This window comes from Spinacia oleracea, chromosome 2 (genome assembly GCF_020520425.1).
Source record: "Spinacia oleracea cultivar Varoflay chromosome 2, BTI_SOV_V1, whole genome shotgun sequence".
NCBI lineage: Eukaryota > Viridiplantae > Streptophyta > Magnoliopsida > Caryophyllales > Amaranthaceae > Spinacia > Spinacia oleracea.
The window spans coordinates 66,552,617-66,571,822 of record NC_079488.1 but is presented as its reverse complement, the minus strand read 5'-3'; the positions used below and the strand labels follow the sequence as shown (position 1 = coordinate 66,571,822).

Below are 19,206 nucleotides of genomic sequence, written 5' to 3'. Positions count from 1 at the left end.
CATTGAATAAATCAAACAAATCATGAATACAAGACTCGACTCTTGACTCACAATTTAATTAGAATAAGCTTCGAACGGGTCAAAAGAATAATCCACAAAGGGAAAAGGTGATGGGAGCCAACCATACACCAAATATATAATAATAAAATCGGGTCATACCGAGTGTCGGGCCATACCGACGGAATTCCTGCGCGTAATATAAATGAAACAACGTCTTGTATCATTAGTAGGAGTACGAGCTTTCCGGCAAGACGCCCCCATTGTTCATACTCAAGGTATATACGTTCCAAGAGTTTTGAAGCTTGTTCTGGTTGCACTTTACGTTTATTAATATTTTATTAAAGGCGAACCCAAGACTCACCAACATGCACACATACAATTAATAAACAACAACCAAAACAATCTCATTTTAAATGCTTTAGGACTTGTGATCAACAAGGAAAGACACTTGTGATATTACTACCATGTTCCTCCTCACCAAGGTGAGACTCCACATCATGCACATTAACATGAGGGTTGTGCCCTTGCACGACAAATCCTAATTCATTTCATACATAATATTCCCAACTGAACCCTACATGTGCGGTGGCTTACGTGAGCTAACCCTTCACATGTGGTCAAATAAATAGTACAATGAAGCACGAATAATTGGCTCAAAGTATGCTAGACATCCCGTACAATAGCATACAAATAAATCATTCATCCCTTGCATGTGAAACAAACCATACATGCATAAATATTGAACAACATGATTGACAATGAAATCCATACTCATAATAATTCCAACATGCTTGTTCAACAATTAATCCAATAAATCCAACATCACAAATCACATGCCCGTTCACCAAAATAAACATGATTCCACATAATGTAATTCACATCATCAACAATCATGTAATGTCATTGACAAAAGGTGTGGTCGCCCTAGACTTTCACGTACCTTGAATACCTAAGCGTAGGGGCCACTTTGCAATAACGAGCACTCAACTAGAAATCACCTCCAATCCGGCCTATAGCACGGAACAACCACGAATTAATGTGATTGGGCGAAAAGAGATTGGAAAATGAAAAACAACGATGCAACACAACACACGACACACCACTCGTGTGTGCGTGTGCAGCGCGGCACGAAGAGTATCAGCAGGGGCGAAGGCACGCGGCTGGGCGCTGTGCGCGAGGGGCGAGCGAGGGGCTGGGCGTTGTTGCGTGAGAGAGAGAGAGAGAGAGAGAGAGAGAGAGAGAGAGAGAGAGAGAGAGAGAGAGAGAGAGAGAGAGAGAACAAGGGTCTGGGCGTTGGTGCGCGAGGGAAGGCGAGCGAGGGCGAGAGGGAGTGCAGCGTTGTGCGCGAGGGCACGAGCGAGAGAGCGAGGGAGTGTAGCGTTGGGCGTGAGGCCGAGCAGCACGAGAGCACAGCAGCGCGAGCACGGGGCTGCGTGTGTGCGAACGAGCCGAGCAAAAAGAGGAGAGGGAAAGAGTAGTGTTAGGCAAGCAAAGAAAAAATAGGGTTTATGAATTTTAGGGGCTCATTTAATGATGGGGGAGTCCTATTTATAGGCTCTCTAATCCCTTGATGGGCTAGGCTTAGGAGATTTGAGTTGGGCTTAGGAAATAAATGATTTGGGCTAGCTTAGGATTTAAATTAAACTCTTTTGATTTGGCTCGTTTAATAAAACGGATTGGACTTTTTATTTAAAACCCGAAGCACATAAAAGTCATTTGCAACTCATTTAATTTCCCGACTCAAGAATTAAATGCGTTTCGTAATTAATTAAAATAATAAATATTCTAATTAATTAAAATACATTAAATAAAATGCATTTAAATATTATTTAAATGTTAATAAATCGTAAAATGCTTTATAAATATAATAAAATATACTTATAAATATTATAAAAATACGAGGTATTACACTAGGTTTCATTGAAACTCAAAAGATGCGCTTCCCAGGAATTAGGAGAGAAGATTTTTTTTGATTTTTTTTTGTTTTAATTTTTGTCAGTCAAAGGATGCCCTTGTTAAATAAGGGCCACCTTTAACTAGCCACCTTTGATGGTTTTTCTACTAGTGATTATTTGTGTACTTTACCCCTTTAAAATCAACAAGTAACACCTCGCTATGGAGGAAAACTATTACTTAGATTGATGTAAAGGTTATCCAATTAAGCGTTATTTTGGAATGGCACCTTTTAACTTAATTTTTAAACTTTGGAGCTTAGGGCTCTTACTATGTTGGTTAGATTTTAAGTGAACTAAAATCCTTAATCATGCAACATAATCAAGCCATAATCTCATGCATTATTAAGACATATTTAAAGCAATAAATAATTTACAGCATGCATAAGATTTAAATGTGATCTAGTATGGCCCGACTTCATCTTGAAGCTTCAACTTCAAACTCCGTCTTGAAAATGGATTGGAAACTCCGTCTTGAATTTCACCATGGGAGGTGTCATTTTCTTCAAATAGGATATGCCATAATTAAAACTAATTACAACTATTTGATGGTACGCAGACCATATTTAAATAAAAAACTTTGGTGCATAAGACCAATTTTACATTCAAATTAATGGTTCGCAGACCATATTTTCTATCCTATTTGGGCCATACTAGTCACTTTCGATAACCTGCAAAACAGTACATTTACAATATACCATTCACCTATTCATTTCTCAATGAATGACCCACATAGAAAGTTAGTAGACAAAATCATGCATCACATAAACATTTGCAGCAACTAATCAAAGGTTCCAACAATCTACAAATTATTCAACCTTATTAGTTCTAATCGAGTTGTTTTAACCTTAAAGGAATAAAGACTTAATCAAGAGTTTAATGATTAAAGCTCCCAATAAAACCAAAAATTTACATGCTTTACAAATTTTAAACATAAAATTGTATTTCCTAGTCCAACCGGAAACTTACAAATTTAATTAAAATTTAAAGCTCACATAAAAATAATTTTAAATCCCTTTATATTATTTCCAGTTGATTAAAATTAATTAATTATAATTTTACCAAGGTTTTAATTTTATTAAAATAATTAGTATAAAGTAATTTATAATAATTAAATTAATCAAAATTAAATTCCGATAAAAATTAAAATTACGAAATTTAATTAAAATCGACGCTCAACCGAAAAGTAAACGAACGACCCAACGTGCCAAGGCAAGGCCGTAGGCCGAAGCCCACGCCTCGCCCAAGCAAGCCACACAGCAGCGCCCATGGGCCACGTGCACAAGTGCAGCGCCCATGGCCTGCTTGTTGCTGGTCGAGAGGTGCATCGCAGCGAGCAATGCAACAGCCAACGCTGTGCTTGCTGTTGTTCGTTGGGCAGGGGGCTTGGCGCAGCGGCACGCGAGCTCCCTTGCTCGTCGTGCTGCTGGCCTGCCTCTTGCCTTGCGCTTGACGCTCGTCGCCTTTCTCTATCACTCGCACAACACACACCGCACAGGCCCATGCACGCGCGCGCATGCTCGTGCTTGCTCGCTGCCTAGTACCGCATGGGCGACGAGCTCCCTTGCTCGTCGTCGCATGCCCGCACTATGCAACACCCCTTAAGGGTAACGCTTAGCTTCCATTGCTTCGTGCGTGCAAGTTTGTGAACGATTTATAAAAATCAAAAACTTTTATATTTAAATTTAACGACAAATTAATAATCCATATTAATTTCACTAAATTTAGGCGAAAATCGAAAATTTATTATTCAAATTAATTTCCGATTACATATTTTCTTAGGGATTAAAATCTAGGTCATAAAATTTTTAAGCTTTTCAATTTTAGCAAATTTTATGGTGGTTTTTAATCATAGGATCCTAATTAAATTATCAATTAATTATGACATTCAAAACAAATTCTAAATTATTTGAAGTTCAACTAATTAATTATAATTACAAATTAGGTTGTATAATTAACAAAATTAGACCTTAAAATTGTTAAACATTTACAGTAGGTCAATCATACATTCAAGATTTACATACAAGATTCGCAAATATTTAATTTAACATCATAAAAATTACAAATTTTGCATTCGAAAAACTAAAACCTCCGAAAGTCATAGTTAGGCTTCGAATTTGGGAATTCTGGGTTCGGCATCAAACCGAAGATTTTTGTCAAAATTTTAAAACGTCGTTTACATGCGAAATTCACTATAAAAACATAAGATTTCGACCATTATTGACAAAACTGCCAAAAAATCCTGCGAACATATAATCAAATAATCGCACGTATTTGCAATTAATTACATCCACGAAATTAAACACCCCTTTAATTTATTGCAAATTTATAATATTTAATCCCTGTTAACTATAATTGATTATGGAATTAATTAGAGGCTCCTGATACCACTGTTAGGTTATGAATAATACAATAATATAATTCATGCGGAAAAACCATAAAGCCAGAATCCAAATTAATTGCCACATAGTCAATTAACATAATTTAGGTGACATACAATGTGATGCGTGCCTTCCCTAGCTGCTCCCGAACAGAAAAAGAGCAAGTCTTTAGAGCCCCAAGCGTTTCCCCTCCGTAGAAAGTCCACATCACGTTCGGATCCGCCTTAGATTCAACCAACTAGGGTTTTACTTAAGGTTTTATGTATTCGGGTTAGGCTTGTATTATGTTCTCCTTTGAACACAATGGGAATAAAGAATATGATTTTCAATTCAACTGATGTGTCTAGTTATGAGGGCCTAGCCTCATATTTGTAGGGTAGGAAATAAGGAATTATTCTTATTCAATTAGAATTGCAACATTAATTAAACTCTTAATTAATTGAATTCCAGTAGGACTAGGAATACTTAATCCAAGGTTACTTGGGAATTAAGAAGTCGGACCTTTCTTGGAGCCCAAGACGAAACAACCCAACGCAGCCACAATGGGCCACGTTGGTGTGCGTGATGCCTCGGCCCAGCCACAACCGCAGCTGGCCGAAGGCCCAACGCGTTGTGGCCTTTGCCTCGGCAGGCCTGCACTCCTTGCTCGCTAGCTGGGCGCGGCCCATGAGCTGCTGCCTTGCTCGCAGCTTGGCGCGAACCATGGCGATGTTGCCTTGCTCGCAAGGCGCGGCCCATGGTGTTGCTGCCTTGCTCGCAGGGTGCGGCCCATGGTGTTGCCTTGCTTGCTTGTCGAGCGATGGGCTGGCTTGCTTGCCGGCTTGTCGCTCGTCGAGCTTCCGATTCGTTTTCCGATTCCGGAATTCATTTCCTTTTCGAACAAATATTTACGTTTCCGTTAATATTTCCGATTCCGGTAATATTTTCGTTTCCCGCAATATTTCCTATTCCGGCAATATTTCTATTTCCGATAATATTTTTCGATTCGAGCCATGTTTCCGTTTCCGGCAACATCTACGCCTTGGATAATATTGATATTTCCGTCATGAACCATATTTCCGTTTCCTGCAATATCATCATTTCCGGAGTATTCTTTATTGTGCCTTTTAACGATTTCAGGTCCCACTGGAATCGAGATCCGTGGTTTCCGAATGTTCATAAATGAAGTACTTAATGAATAACATATTCACTTAAATACTTGATCCGTTCACGTACTATTTGTGTGACCCTACGGGTTCAGTCAAGAGTAAGTTGTGGATTAATATTATTAATTCCACTTGAACTGAAGCGGCCTCTAGCTAGGCATTCAGTTCACTTGATCTCACTGAATTATTGCCTTGTTAATTAATACTGAACTGCATTTGTATGACTTAGCATTAAATGCATACTTGGACCAAGGGCATTATTTCCTTCAAGTCCAACTTACAGTCATATCATGGCTTCTATTTTTATGTATTTTGAGGGTTGGAGGGGGGAGTGGTTTGTGCAGAGCCCTTATGTGTTTTGGTTTGTTTAATTTTGGTCTTTTTTTTTTTGAAGAAATTGGCTCATTTTTTTTTGAAAAATCTTCAAATCCCTCCTTATCTCAGGAGCAACGTATACAAATGAAGTCTCAGTGCAACAAATATGGAACATAATATCTTAAACTTACATATAATCAAACAACAAATATCTACAGCACTCTCTCAAAATTACAATTTAGAAAGTACACCACAACATCAAGTGAACTTGATAAATGAACTTGATGAGCTAATTCTACTTAGATTTTCTGGTAAATATAAATGTAAATAAATATTCAGGGTGCAATTGAAATTTCATCAGCGCAAATAACTTAGTTATCCAATTGTATAATACTATTATGCATAAGGCCTTATATCAGGTGATTGAGTACGACAATAGTTTGTGTATAATCAACAACTGCAGGACATACAAGTTTCTTACTTTCTTGCTTCATAATTGATCAACTAAGTAATCATGCATCTTTTCTTGCAGAGTTGTACGTTGCCACAAAGTTGGGCGAGGAACTATCACGACTATTTTTTATGCTATTAGGTCGGTCGTGTTTAATTTCTCTAAACTTAGACTTGTATTTTTTTTATGCTTAGCCATGATTTCAATATATGCAACCTACATCAAATAATTAGCCTTGTTTCTTTTCATGCTTTCAACTATTTCTATAGAGGAATTAGGCTTATGATTTATATAGTGTTCCGGGAGATAGTTTTTTATATATTGGGGGAACGTGCGCGCTAGCGCACGTTCCAACAACTACAACAATAACAAAAACAAAGCCTTAGTCCCAAAATGATTTGGTGTCTGCTAACATGAATCGTCGTAGGAGATCGTCATTGTCATCAATCAAACCAGAAAGGAGCAGGAAGTAAAAAGAAAAAACAAGGAAGAGAAAGTAGAATTAATGAAAGTAAGATAAGAGAAAAAAAATATATATATATATATATATATATATATATATATATATATGTATATATTATAGAAGAAATATTGTAAGAGATAATAAAAAATAAGTAAAGTTTAAAATAAATGAATCCTAACACTTATAAAGCCTTGAACTTCTATTACTATTCACCCAATAGTGCAATTACCTACATATCCCTAATTTCCTTCTTTGTTTTTCTTTTGTCTTATTCTTATCAATAGTGTAATGTCTATTTTCACCTTTCTTTTTATCTTTGCTTTTCTATGAGATGTTCCCCCTTTCATTTCAACCTAAGCACGTTGCTAATGTTCCATGAAGAATACTACAATAACAATTTCGGAGAGCTTAATGTTGCACGTGGAATGTTAAAATATCAATGAAACCTCTTGTAAACGTATTTATAATCACATATTATCAATTACGAGCAAATCGATCTTTAATTTTGTTTTCCTAGAATTCGCCATAAATTTGTAAATGTCCTTTTACGAAACAATTTTTTTTATACATTGGGGGATCGTGCGCGCTAGCGCACGGTCCAATAACTAGTAGGTAAAATAAGTACATTTCAAAATAGCATATAAAATCAAAAAAATTTAAAAGAATTTAAAAAAAATTATAAAAAATAGAAAGAAACAGAAACATGGAAGCTGTATAAGTCAAATGAAGTCATCAATGTATATTCTCTCCCACCACTTTGTCCTATCCAACGCCATATTTTCCTCAATCCCAAGAAAGCTCATATCGTGCTCAATCACCTTCCTTCAAGTTTTCTTCGATCTTCCCCTACCCCTTACAATTCTATCACTTTGCCACCCTTCTATTCTCCTAACCGGGGCATCACTTGATCTTCTGCTTACATGTCCAAACCATCTTAAACGATTTTCCATCATCTTAAACTCAATCGGTGCAACCCTTACTTTCTTCCTCATAATCTCATTCCCCAAACGATCCTTTCTTGCATGCCCACACATCCAACGTAACATGCGCATCTCCGCCACATTTATCTTGTGCATGTGACAATGTTTCACTGCCCAGCATTCCGTGCCGTATAACAAAGCCGGTTGAATTGTCGTGCGGTAAAATTTTTCCTTCAATCTTTGGGGCATCCCTGAATCACATAGGAACCCCGTGGCACCTTTCCACTTCAACCAACCTGCTTCGATTCTATGGGCCACATCGCCATCCAATTCTCCATCCTTTTGGATAATAGATCCTAATTGACTAACTGAACATTTCAGAGCCTTGGACAATTTTCCCATCTAAGGTAATCGCCCCTGTCTCTCTATCTTGGAATCCATTAAACTTACACTCCACTAAACTTACACGTTCCAACAACTAGTATTAGAAAATACTCGAAAATTCAGATTGTTACACTAACGACAACTTAACATCGTCAACAATTCATTTTATGCGTATAATTGTAAAACCACAAGGGTATATGGTTAATACCTAAAACTACGAGGGTAATTGGTGTAAAGTCAAACCTCGAAGGTATTTCATGAAAAATCCATTTTTTAAAAGTAAAACTGGAAATATGGGAAAAGTTTATTGGCAATAGGAGATCCCTTCTTAACCAACAATTAACCAACAATGTAAGTGTAATTTGCCAATCCTACTTGAATCAGTATCAACACCATGGTCTAGTGCCGTTATAAAATAGAAACTCCTCTCTTCAAAAATAAAAGTTTGTGAAGTCCTGAAATTGCAATTACTGTCGCCCTCGCCCCTGCAAAACAAAAGAGCAAAAGTATCAGCTGAACCAAAATTCATTGAATTTCATCTCACAGTGGGAAGTTAGATCAAGGATCAAAAGATGACAATTAGATTCGTGTTAATGGTGAACAAACAAGGCCAAACTCGTCTAGCACAGTACTACGAGTACCTCACTATCGACCAGCGCCGTGCTCTTGAGGGTGAAATCGTCCGCAAGTGCCTCGCCCGTAACGAGCAACAGGTTTCTCTCTTTCTTTGATCTCTATCTACAATTTTAAAATCATGGATTTTCTTAGCAATCAGCAATGTATCTGCGTACCGTTGAAATCAAGCTCGTTATTTTGGGGAATTTTTGGATCAATTCGGGGGGGGGGGGGGGGGGGGGGGTTAGTTCTGTAACGGGTCTTAGAATTTGTCGTCAATATGAACATTGCGAGTCAAATCTGATTGTGGGTATTTTATATTTTATTGATTGTGTATGATCTTATTCCTGGGTTCCGTCGAAATTGAGCTAATTGGTTTGGGGAAAATTTGGATCAATTATGTATTTTCCCTTTCTGTATTGGATTATGCAATTTGTCATCAATATGAACAATGTTGATTGTGGGTATTTGTGGATTTGAACAGTAGATGTCCTTAGTGGGATGTATGATCTTGTTTTTGTTGCAATCAATTTTGGGTTGTTTAGGGTTTTAATCCCTTTTTCTAGAGAAATTGATGTCAGTTTAATCCATGATTGAATTGAAAGGAAAGGTTTTTATGTGAATTGTGAGTGTGATCTTGGATTATTAATGACTGGCAACAGAAATCTCTTAATTTGATAAGCTGAAGTGTGCAATTTGAGTATTTGGAGGTGCCCTAACTTTGTTTCATTCATGCGATGTGATAAATCCAGCTATCTGTCTGATTTTGTCTGTGTGAAAAGTTTGTAAATTTATGTTATTTCAATATTTTTCCATGTTTGGTGTCCCTTATCCTGCATTGTTTACATCCTAGGAAATTTTGTCAGTTTAGTTGTGATTTTGTTACGCATTAGTTTAGCTGCTGATTTTAAAAATTTTAAATTTGTTCGACAAGTGTGTTTGTATTGATTGTGCTTATCGTTTGACTCATTACTAAAAGAACATTCCTCTCTTTGGCGTGACAGTGTTCATTTGTGGAGCATCGCAATTACAAGATTGTATATAGGCGCTATGCATCACTCTTTTTCTTGGTTGGAGTTGACAATGATGAGGTGATAATTAAGCTCTTATTGTAGTCTTCATTTGGCTTGCCATGTTATTTTAAGCTGTATTCTTGAAATAGTTTATCTAGTTAGGTTTTAAACTGCTTATAGCTGTTCTCTATGTGACTGCACCAGTATGTACAGATGTATTTGCAGTTTGCACACGTGTTCACTTTTATGATAACTCTTTTGGGCGTCAGGCTTCTTATAAACCATATACCTCTGGTAGTCTGAAATCTGTTATATTTTGAAGTCGAGCTTTTTCTACTTATAAAGGGAAAAAAGGTCTTGGAACCTCATATATAGGTACTCTTAGTTATCATTTGGTCGGACATTGGAAGTTAGATTTCTTAGGCCTTTGCAAGTCTCATGGAGCCCAACTTGCTGGGAAGTTGGGAAGTGTAGAACATGTTGTTTGGTTAAGTGAAAGCAAAAGGTCTTGCGCGCACAAGGTGTACAATAAATTTATTGTACACCAAGATAACTTTTATGCAGGTTCTTATAACTTTAACCTACTTTTTTTGTAACTTTATATTATAAAAATAAAAAGTTGATAGATAAATATTTTAAAGGTTAAATGATTAATTTATACATTAATAGTTATTTTGAAAAAATAATTTTTATTCAAATGAAAAAAATTATCATTAAAAAATAGATGACATTTGTTTGTTAGGAAAAAATAATTTTTATTCAAATGAGTCAGCTAAACGACCACTTAGATTCTTATATTAGGAATACTATTCATGTTTCTTCCATCTGTTTGTTGTCAATTGCTAGGTTTTGTGTGGATTCTTATTGAGCTACAACAATAATACCCTGTGTTAATCCTGCCTTTTTTGTTCAGTAATGTGCTGTAATAAGGTGCTCTAGGTCAAAAGGGTTTCTTTCAATGTCAGTTGGGAAAAGTGGGGCAGTTGTTTAGTGATATCCTAAGTTACTTGGACTCGGGTACTAGTGTCGGACACGGGTATGTGTCCAGGTGTCCGACTCGACTATTGTGAAAAAAATTCATGATTTAAGCCGAAAATGAAGTGTCAGAGTGTCCATATCCATGTCGGAGTGTAGAGGGCCCGACACGGGTACTTGAGCTAAAATGAAGAGTCTGAGTAACATAGGTGATATCTATTGATTCCCAACAATCTTTTCTTATACATTGTTTCGAATTACATCATTTCCTCCTTTCGTTCTCCTAAAGACTATGGTTCTGTTGGGGAATGGGGGTATAGTCTCATCATTTGATGATATTTCATGTGGTACTTTCAACCAAAAGATACCAGTTGAAGTGTTCTGCAGCTTACGTTTTCTATAGGTGACTGATATTTTTTCCATTAGAATGTTATTTTTTTCTGGTAAGTAAATAGTATATTACTCCAAGAAATCAATACAACCTATCCACTTTGTTATTAGAGAACAAACCTTCTAGGAAGGACCCTTCTCTGATAAAAAGTTGCGAAACTAGGCTAACAGGCCATAATACAACAATTCTAAAACTCACAACAAACAACCAAGACTAATTACAAATTTTCCATCCATGTTTTGTCAACTTGGCTGACTTTCCTTCCCATCACTCCTCTTATTCTAGCTTTAATTTCTACTTCTATGCCTTTCACTACTGTCTGAACCCTTTGAACCTTTTTCTCCCGAAGTGAATTGTTCCTTGCTTGCCAAATTGCATAGACTGTTGCTGCAATCGTAGCATAAACAAACAGTAGCTCTTCTGAACCTTGAGCCCTTATAGTCTCTACTAACCCATTCCAGGAGCTGTAGGAGATTCCTGTGAGTACCAATACCTAATATCCAATTCAGAGAATGAGTGATGCAATTCCTACTGAACTTGCATTCAAAAAATAGGTGGTTATGACTTTCATCTTGAGTACCACAGATAAGGCATTTAGCATCACTACAAATACCTCTCTTGTACAATCGATCTTTAGGTAGTGTTCTCTTTACCTGAATATCACTTATCTTATCTTATCTTATTGGCCCTGCTATCTTATTTTATCTTATCTTATTGACCTTTATCTTATCTTATCTGAACGTATTGACCCTTATCTTATCTTATTGACCCTTATTGACCCTTATCTTATCTTATCTTATCTTATTGAAACTTATAGTATTACCTTATGTAATATTTACCCCACTTTATTTTATCTTATCTTATCTTATTGGCCCTGAACTTATCTTATCTTATCTTATTGACCCTGAACTTATCTTATTTTATCTTATCTTATTGACCCTGAACTTATCTTATTGGCCCTTATTTTATCTTATTTTATCTTATCTTATCTTATCAGACCTGAAATAAGTGAAAATAAGGTGAAGAGAACAGAGCCTAAAGTCTGCAACCTTCCCTGATTAGTCAACCATTGAATAAACTTATGCTTCGGTATTGAACTTCTATTCTAGGTTGTTGCAGCCCATGGTGTTTCTTGTTCCGGACCATTAACAAGCTCGCACACCTGCATTCCAGTTACTTGGCCCATGTTGAGCTAATGCATCTTTCACTTTACACATATACTTCCACACCCAACTTGCTGCATAGGTGGAGAATAGCTCCATCAATTTGTATCTTTGACATAGACTGTGTGGACCCACTTGACCCACAGAGTATCCTTCATTCCTTCTTCTCTGCTATTTGCCAGACAGACTTGCCAACTAATGCTTTATTCCATAAGTTTATATTCTTATGCTCCAATCCGCCACTTCCCTTTGAGCTGCAAACTTTGTCCCAGTTTTACATGTTCAGGTTTGCTGCTATCAAGTGTACCTTGCCACAAATAGCTCCTGCAGATGTTGTTTATTTTCTGAATTACCACTTTAGGAAGAATAAAAATTTGGGTCAAGGTGTAAATGCTCATTAAAACAACATTCACTAATTGGAGTCTTCCAGCATAGGAAATGTTCCTTGTGCTCAAATCCTTATCTTGGAAACCATCTTCTCAACTAAGGCTTCACAATCACTTGCTTTGAGTTTATTTGCACTAATGGGAACCCCGAGATATTTAAGAGGGAGAATACCCACTTTGAAACCATTGATGTTGCTCAAATGTTGTATATCTTCCTCATTCATACCTGTTTGATAATTTTCAGTTTTGTTCTTACAATTGAATTCCTTGCATCAGTAGATAAGAAGACTTGAAATCCCCTTTACTGAATACTAGCAGATCATCAGCAAAACAGAGATTATACCGGTTCATTTGCTTGCATCTTGGGTGGAACCTAAAGTCTTTTTTGCTCCCTACATACTTCAGTATTCTTGTCAAATACTCCATGCAAATGACAAAAAGCAGGGGAGACAAAGGGTCTCCTTGCCCAAGGCCCCTTTTTGCTGGGAAGTAACCCTGATTACCGCCATTAAGCATGAGTGTATACATCGGGGAAGAGACACAGACCATCACAGTCCGTATGAAATTTTCGGGAAAGTTCAAAGCCCGCTTCATTTCCTCCAAGAAGCTCCATTCTACTGTATCGTATGCCTTTCTGAGGTCTATCTTTATCATACACCTGTTTTGGGTCTGTTTTCTTCAGTAGTGCCTCACTAGGTCTTGACAAACTAACACATTGTGAATTATGCTCCTGCTTGCAACAAATGCTCCTTGATTCTGTGAAATTATCCCAGGGAGGACCCTCTTCAATTGTGAGCATATGAGCTTTGTGATTGTTTTATAGAGCATGTACAACATGCTATGGGCCTATAATCCCCCACTACACTTGGGCATTTAACCTTTTGAACCATTGTGAGAGACGTTGTATTAATTGCATTCAACAACTTTCCATTCTCGAAAATTTGCAAAACAGCCTTTGTTGTGTCTGTTCCAGTGATTTCCCATGTTGCCTTGAAAAAACCACTCCCATATCCATCTATTCCAGGAGATTTGTCTTCCGGAATAGAAAAAAGGGCCTGCTTGACTTCTGCATCGGAGAATTTAAGGTCAAGTAAATTGTGATGTACACCACTGATTTTAGGTCCCAGATGGACAATCTTGCGTATTACCTTCCTCCTGTTTGTGACTGAACTTCCCAGGAAACCTTTGAAGTAATCAACGAATATTTCATTTACTAACTTGACATCAGTCGCCCAATTACCTTGCTCATCAAGTACTGCATTAATCTTGTTACTACACCTCCTAGCTTTAATGCTTGAAACAGCTGAGAATTCTCATCCCCTGTTCTTAGCCAATTGAGCTTTGCTTTTTGACTCAAGTAGGAGAGATAGTTAGTGTGAGCTTGCTTATTCACCTCACTTGCTTCAAATTCCTTTTGTGCCGCTGCAACATCCCCAGGCTTCTCATGAACACCATTTTGAGCCTCGAGCAAATCCCGATATGCTTTAGCATCAGTTGCGTGAACATCTCCAAATCCTTGCTGATTAAGTTGCTTCAAATCTTTCTTGAGAGGTTTCATTTTCTGTATCACCTGGAACATCTTTTATCCTTTTATATCTATAACCCAACTTTTCTGCACAATGTTGATAAACTCAGGAGCATTCTCCCACATTTTAAAGAACCTAAACGGCTTTTTTCCTTGATTTTGATTACGAAAATACCTAATCGGTGCTGGAGTATGGTCAAATGTACCCTCGGGTAAGAAAAGAGTCTCAGCATTTGGATAGTAGTCACACCACTCATCATTCACTAAGACTCTTATCTATTTTTGTCATTACCCTATCTGCACCTTGTTGCTTGTTATTCCATGTGAAAAATCTCCCTTGTTCTTCATATCCTCTACTTCACAATGCTGTACACATTGTTTGAACGGTGCAACTTCAGAATTCCTCACTACACTGCCTATTCTTTCTTCACAATTAAGAACAGTGTTAAAGTCCCATAGCATAACCCAAGGCCCTATCTCTTTATCCGCAAGCCCCTGTAAGTCTCTCCAAAGACTTTCTCTTCCTTGTCTACATTAAAAGCATAGACAAAGGTGCACCAGAATTTGTCCCCCATCTTAACAGAACTAACTTTGCAATGAATCAATTGTGCAGTGCAACGCATTATGGTCCATTAGAATGTTGACTGTTGAGGATAGCAGTGATTTATGGTGTGCTGTAAATTTGCTTTTTGCTCAGATAGTTACTGTTACCAGTTGCGAAAGACGGTTGTTGGTGTTTCTTCTCATCCATTGAACATTTAATATGCGTTGTTCTAAAACTTCTAATATTTTTACAAACTCCAATTCTCCATATTATCTCCTTTTCTATTTCCTTAATTTTCAATAGTTGATTAGTAATGGGTATTTTAAGGCTGCAGTGCTTGCTTCATACGGAGTATCATGTAATGATGTAAAAATGCTACTCTCAAACAAATCCCTTTCACCCAAGCCTTTTCAATATTGTTTTGGGTTTTCAGGAAAACAGATTTTTTTAAACTGAAAAAGGTAGTTTCTTGTGTTTTGTTGTCAGTCTTTAAAATAAACATGATTAGTATTGTTCAAGTTTGTCATGTACCCTGTGTCACATAACATTCAAAATCAAGCCGGGGGTGATACTGAATATGCCCTAAATATAGTAGGTATTTCTTTTGTGTTTAGTATTTGTATGTTTTGACGATTCTTCAATCGGAGGGCTTGAAAATAGCAGGGATTGTATGTATTGGTATTATGTGGTGATCATGTGCTTTATGCTGAAATAATTCCCCATTCCCTGCAACATTCATTGTTGAAGATGTGCAGTTGAGGTTCTTCTCATCTACGGACATCTCAACAATCATGCCCCCCTATATTTATCCGTCCTCATTTTCATCTCTGTTTTTCCTTCACTTTCAAACATAATGAGTCTATTACCTTTTACCCCACCTGTCACATTAGCATGGAATACATGTATAAAAGGGTTTCTGATCATGTGTGATTTTTCTTGTGTATACTATACATAATATTACATACTAGTGGCGTTTAAACACCGCAGCTTCAAATATTAGAAAATTTCATTTTGTTTTGATGGAAATGTTCTGCGTTACAGATCCTTTGTGCATATTTCAACTCTTGTCAACCTCTACATTATTTGATTTGAAGGTTCTGTTATTTCTATATAACCGTTGTTTAAATTATGCAGAATGAGCTTGCAATTCTGGAGTTCATACATTTGTTGGTAGAGACTATGGATCGACACTTTGGCAATGTGGTGAGTGTCATTAACTCCCTTGCATATGTTTTTCCATCTTAAAACTTATTTCATCATAAGATCTCTATTCTTAAGTTTGATTGCAAACACAGTGTGAGCTGGATATTATGTTCCATCTGGAGAAAGCACATTTCATGTTGGAGGAAATGGTGATGAATGGATGCATCGTCGAGACCAACAAGTCTAACATCTTGGCCCCTATTCAATTGATGGATAAAGCATCTTGATTATCTACCTTTTTAGGCAATGTATTGTATATGTTAACATTCTTGTTTTAGTCGAATGGACAAATCGAGGACACCACTGTTTTTCTCTCTCTCAATTGTATGTTTAACATTAAAATTGTTACTAAGCCTATTTTATTTTGAAGAATGTAAGACGAAACGTTCCTTTTTGTGGAATCGCTGTAATTTTGTCATCAATATGAGATAAGATGTGAAGCCAAGTGTTCTTCTTTCAAAATTTAGGAAGTCTGCAATTTTTAGTATCATTGAAATGTATTAATTTCCATAACTATCCTGACGTTATAATTTCCGTGTTTCAAAAATTTGGGGCAAAATATGGATTCAGTGTAACATTTTACAAACAGAAAAGCTTTTCAATCATCAATTCTTTTAAACACCGCAGTTTAACAGAACACATGTTTTTGACATACGATGAAACGAACAAGGAAGCAGAAACAAAAGAACTTGTTATAACGGATGCAAAGAAAATAAAGAACGTAATAAAGAACACAGAGAATTTAACGTGGTTCACTAACAATGTGTTAGCTACGTCCACAGGACCTAAAGAGTTTATATAGTACTCTCTAGACAGATGCGGAAAAACCTAGAAAATAGGCCCAAAACAGATAACCTTAGTCCAGAATAACAGATAACCCTAGTCCAGAATAACAGATAACCCTAGCCCAGCGAGATCCCCGTGCTTGACCGATTCAAGGCATTATTCTAACAGAACTAAATCGAATCATGAAAGGAAAAAGCTAAAGATAGACCGTGCTGCACCCTCTTGTGAGCCTGGAAATTAAACCACATCTTTGTCGACCTTGCAAATGATGCAGACCGTAAAGCACAAAAGCGAGAAAACTGTAAACAGGAATGTCACTATGAGCAATGCAGAAGGATATTATAATCCTCTATTGTTTCAGACAAACGAGCTTTGCCTTTGCCGATGATCTTGGTAACTGCAACAGTTCCCGTGACACCTCTAGCTCTGAACTAGGGTCACGATTAACACACTTGAAGAGCAATTTTTCAAATGCAACTGAGATTCTGAGCAAATACTCAATCAATTTGAGCTCCTCACTTGACCCTGTAATAAATGTAATTTTGGCCTTAAGGAGATTTCCCAGCTTATAATTGTCATCGTAGTCAAATTTGTGCTCAACATTGTTTTTTCTCCAAGTAGAAATCTGCCCAGGGCCACACATACAGTAATTTCTTTAGCATAAAAATGGCATAGGATTGTATAACCACAGTAGTTGAACAAAACTTTTCCAAGTTGTGGAGAACAATGACTATCTATTCGTATAAATACTTACTGATATTTCAAGATCCTTGATGAAGGGACAACTTTGAACCATGCCAATAGTGAAACAGAATACATCAAAATCATTCAACAAAAGTTCTGTAGCTTTTGCAGGTGATTAAAGGTTACAGCAAGTTTTTTGTTACGACATGCACCCAAGAACTTGCATAACAGGGAGAATGGATATCATATAAAGGGACCTAAATATAATAATTTTAAAAACAAATAAAATATAGGAAAATTTGTAATTATTAATCAAACCTTTGCCCGATTTTCTTTAATTAAGCCTACCTATACGATATTTCTAAATAATCCAACCTTTATGACTCAACTACTATTATTAAGCCTAACAAGTTACTAACCTGCTATAGGCGGTACACAAAATCTTGTTTAAAATGGGTGTACAATAAATTATTGTACACCAAGCCCATATTAGGCATTTCGAAATAACTGGCACGTGTGAAGTGAGTTAGTTCAATTTCTGCGATTTCTCTGATCTCTCTTCTTCCCTCATCTCTCTTTTCTCTCTCCTCTCTCTCTCTTCTGCGATTTCTCCTGCGATTTCTACTGCATTTTCTTCGCGATTTCAACCGAAATTCTCTCTTCTGCATCTCAACCGCAACTTCTTCGCGATTTCTTCTGCAATTTCTTCGCGATTTGGCTACATTTACCTCGACTGTTCATCCATGTTAGTTTTCTACCTATTTTCTTTGATTTTTCGTATTTTGATAATTAGGTTTATTTATTTTAGTTGTTCTACTTGAATTATTCTTCGAATTATGTCGCGTTTTGTTTGTGTTGTTTCGAATTTGTAATTGTGTGTTTTTATTTAGGTTTTTCTTCAACGATCTTTTGTTTTTGCTGCGATTTTGTTCCTTTGCACAGATAGCTTCTTTGCTGCGATTTTGTTCCTTTGCTGCGATTTCAATTATGTGCTTTAATTTCGGTTATATAAATGTTAAAGTTTATAAATCTGTTAATAAGTTAAGGTTATTCACCTAATAGTGAAGAACTTTTGTATTCAAAGTTGCAAGCACGTGAATCATTGAATTTGTATCAAAGTTGCAAGGTTTCTGATGTTAAAGTTTAGGATAATTGAGTTAAAGTTGAGGATTATACAGATAAAGTTAGGGTGTTAGAGTTAAAGTTGAGGGTTCTAAAATTAAAGTTTAGGATTCTGTAGTTAAAGTTTAGGATAATTGAGTTAAAGTTGAGGGTTTAGAGTTAAAGTTGAGGGTTCTAATGTTAAAGTTGAGGGTTCTAATGTTAAATTTGAGGTTTTGTAGTTAAAGTTAGGATAATTGACTTAAAGTTTAGGATAATTGAGTTAACTTTAACTGTGAATAACTTAACTTTAATTGGTAGTAGTCTAACTTTCACGTTTTTACCTTTCTACAACTAAATTGAGTCTTTCAGTCTGTTTTATTTCACTGTTGTACTTTGTTGTGTTAAAGTTATAGTTTTATATACTAAAGTTATGGAAATTGACAGTTTTCAATCATTTAAGACTTAACTTTTCTATTAATATCTTAACTTTAACAGTTAAATCTATTACTTTTATATTTACAAATTTTTCATCTAATGGGAGTTTAACTTTTGCAGTGATTTTTGACATCATTGAATCATGCCGAGAAGTAAAACTGTTAATGTGAAGGAGATTTTACAAGAAGATGATGACATTCAATATCCAGATTCAGAAAATATTGAATATGATGACGATGATGACGATGTTGTTTATGAAGATGATGAGGATGTTAATACTGATGAGGACCAGGACGAGAACTGGGAACAGGATGAGAACGGGGACGAGGACGAGGACGAGGATGTTAATGCTGGCTTGGTTAAACCGACAG

The 19,206-nt window shown here is 36.5% G+C and overlaps 1 protein-coding gene and 1 non-coding gene across 2 annotated transcripts; both read left to right on the top strand.

The window, feature by feature from the left end:
* The first annotated feature begins 8,407 nt into the window (after positions 1–8,407).
* Positions 8,408–16,288, top strand: LOC110793590 (AP-4 complex subunit sigma). Its single transcript, XM_021998478.2, has 4 exons — positions 8,408–8,724; positions 9,631–9,717; positions 15,758–15,826; positions 15,919–16,288. Exons 1-4 carry the CDS (start codon positions 8,584–8,586, stop codon positions 16,051–16,053), a joined length of 432 nt encoding a protein of 143 aa, XP_021854170.1. The 5' UTR covers positions 8,408–8,583; the 3' UTR covers positions 16,054–16,288.
* LOC130468405 (small nucleolar RNA snoR135) lies at positions 15,280–15,430 on the top strand. The gene has a single exon (XR_008928794.1). It is a non-coding gene; the product is annotated as a small nucleolar RNA snoR135 (small nucleolar RNA).
* Positions 16,289–19,206: the final 2,918 nt, after the last annotated feature.